This window comes from Meleagris gallopavo, chromosome 26, assembly GCF_000146605.3.
Source record: "Meleagris gallopavo isolate NT-WF06-2002-E0010 breed Aviagen turkey brand Nicholas breeding stock chromosome 26, Turkey_5.1, whole genome shotgun sequence".
Taxonomy (NCBI): domain Eukaryota; kingdom Metazoa; phylum Chordata; class Aves; order Galliformes; family Phasianidae; genus Meleagris; species Meleagris gallopavo.
This window is the reverse complement of record NC_015036.2, coordinates 258449-260467: the sequence shown is the minus strand read 5'-3', so window position 1 is coordinate 260467 and position 2019 is coordinate 258449. Positions and strand designations below refer to the sequence as shown.

General features: G+C 55.0%; 1 protein-coding gene across 1 annotated transcript in view; it reads left to right on the top strand.

Annotated features, from left to right (window-relative positions):
• Positions 1 to 1700, top strand: part of SLC37A2 (solute carrier family 37 member 2) — a gene marked incomplete at its 5' end in the record, with an annotated part of 4686 nt that extends 2986 nt beyond the window's left edge. Inside the window, 6 exons of the mRNA XM_031556853.1 lie at positions 244 to 292; positions 617 to 690; positions 981 to 1059; positions 1160 to 1257; positions 1380 to 1444; positions 1526 to 1700. Coding sequence (XP_031412713.1) covers positions 244 to 292; positions 617 to 690; positions 981 to 1059; positions 1160 to 1257; positions 1380 to 1444; positions 1526 to 1568 — 408 coding nt within the window. The remainder of the gene's footprint in view (positions 1 to 243; positions 293 to 616; positions 691 to 980; positions 1060 to 1159; positions 1258 to 1379; positions 1445 to 1525) is intronic.
• Between the last annotated feature and the right edge of the window lie 319 nt (positions 1701 to 2019).

The following is a 2019-nucleotide window of genomic DNA, read 5'->3' as shown; positions in this document are numbered from 1 at the left end:
AAAAAGACTCCAAAAGGATCTTTGTTTTCCATCCCACTCTGTCTTAAAGCCTGAGCAATACTGTGGTGAAGCCTTGGGGTCTCACTGAGCCAGTCCAGCTTTCATCCCTTTGCTTTGCACTGCTTTGCAGTGATGATTTGGGTTCCCAAGAAGCTCCCATCCCGCACCTAGGATAATGATGCTGTGAAATTGCCCAGGAAAGTGGGATACTGAGGACGGGTTTGTGCTTTGTCTCTCTTCCAGCTGTTCCTGTACAACCACGTTGGACAGAATGGCATTGGCACATCTATAGGTAGGGAGCAACTGGGTGCAGTGATTCCATCACCGATGGGCAGTGCGAGAAGTTCCACTCACCCTCCTGACCTCATTTCTCCCCTCAAGCTGGGGCTTAGGGCACCCTTCTGGCTTTATTTTGGGAAGGAGACCCTGGATGTTTTTTTCATTACCAAACCAGTGGGCTTGGCTGGGGAAAACATGAGCTGCTGAGCGCAGTGCACACTGAGCAGGACTCACTGGGACGATGCTCCCACATCCCGCATCTCCTGGGAGCATTCAGCTTCAGCTCTCCACCACATCCTGGCTCTGGGCTGACCCCATGCCGTCTTTTTCCTTGCAGCAATGCTGATCGTCTGCGGTGCGCTGGTGAATGGCCCCTATGCACTCATCACCACAGCAGTGTCAGCAGATTTGGTGAGAGTCATGGGGCTAGCTGCATTTTTAGCTGTGTTCCAACTCCTGTCCAGAAAAGCAGGATCCCTGCTGTGTGCTTTCTTCCTATTGCTTCCTCAGTGGAAGCTGTGTGACTCCTCTTTCTGTCCCCATGCATCTCCCCTAAGCGTGTACCTAGTGGAAAAATTTGCTCATGAATCACACAAGAATGCCACATCCCTGCATACGCTCAGTCTTCCCATTCGACACATGGAAATTGCCAGCTCGTGTGGTGCTGAGGCTGTTCTTCCTCCTCTCTCTTCTCTCCCCAGGGAACCCATGAGTCCCTCAAAGGAAACGCAAGAGCCCTGTCCACCGTCACGGCCATCATCGATGGCACGGGATCTGTAGGTCTGTACGGCGGGGGTGCTGGATGTTCTCCTGGTGCTGTGGGGCTGGGGTGCCTCGCTCTCCGCTTCCCAAGTCTTAACACCTCTTGTGTTCCCTGCAGGTGCTGCTCTGGGGCCTCTGCTGGCAGGGCTTATCTCCCCCACCGGCTGGAATAATGTATTCTACATGCTGATAGCAGCTGACGTCTTGGCTTGCCTGGTAGGTCCCTCCACAGAGGTTCCACAGCCCGAAGGTTCAGCCCCACAAACACGGTTTTCCCCAGGAAAACTCCCAAAACGCATCTCCCAGCAATGACAAAGCTCCCACCTTTCCTCTTGCAGCTCCTTGCTCGTGTGGTGGTCAAAGAGGTGCGCGCATGGTACGGCTGCATGGCGAGGAAGAGAGGGTACGTCCAGCGCGACACGGGGATGTTTGTGGGGCATGGCCGAGGGATCGCAGTGCTGAGCACCATCCTTGTGTCTTGTAGCTCTAGTGTGCAGCTCACAGAGTCAGTGCTGGACGGGAAGTAGCTCGGTGTGAGTACCTCCGGCTGCACCCGCTTCAGCACCAGCACTGAATGCAAACACTGATCGGCCCCAATGCTTGGCAGGTGCCGGCAGCCACCCTCCAGCTGAGGTGTCCCTGCTCGCTGCGGGGAGTTGGACCAGATGTCCTCTAAAGGTCCCTTCCAACGCAAACCACTCTGTGATTCTATGATTGCAAATAATTCCACGGCCAAGCCGAAGGACCCAACCCCAGCGAGCAGGGCATGCTGCAGGCAGGCACACAGCACGTCCCCACCTCAATGCCTTGGGACACAAAGCACTGATTGATTCCAAACAGCCAAATTTAGAGGCTGCCCACCTGTGCTAATGAGTAGATGACGCGGGTCATCAGCTGCTAATCAGCCCACGGCCAGATTGCTGTGGGGAGGTGCACCTAAATCATCTCCAAATCGGCACGGGCCAAACCCGCGATGAG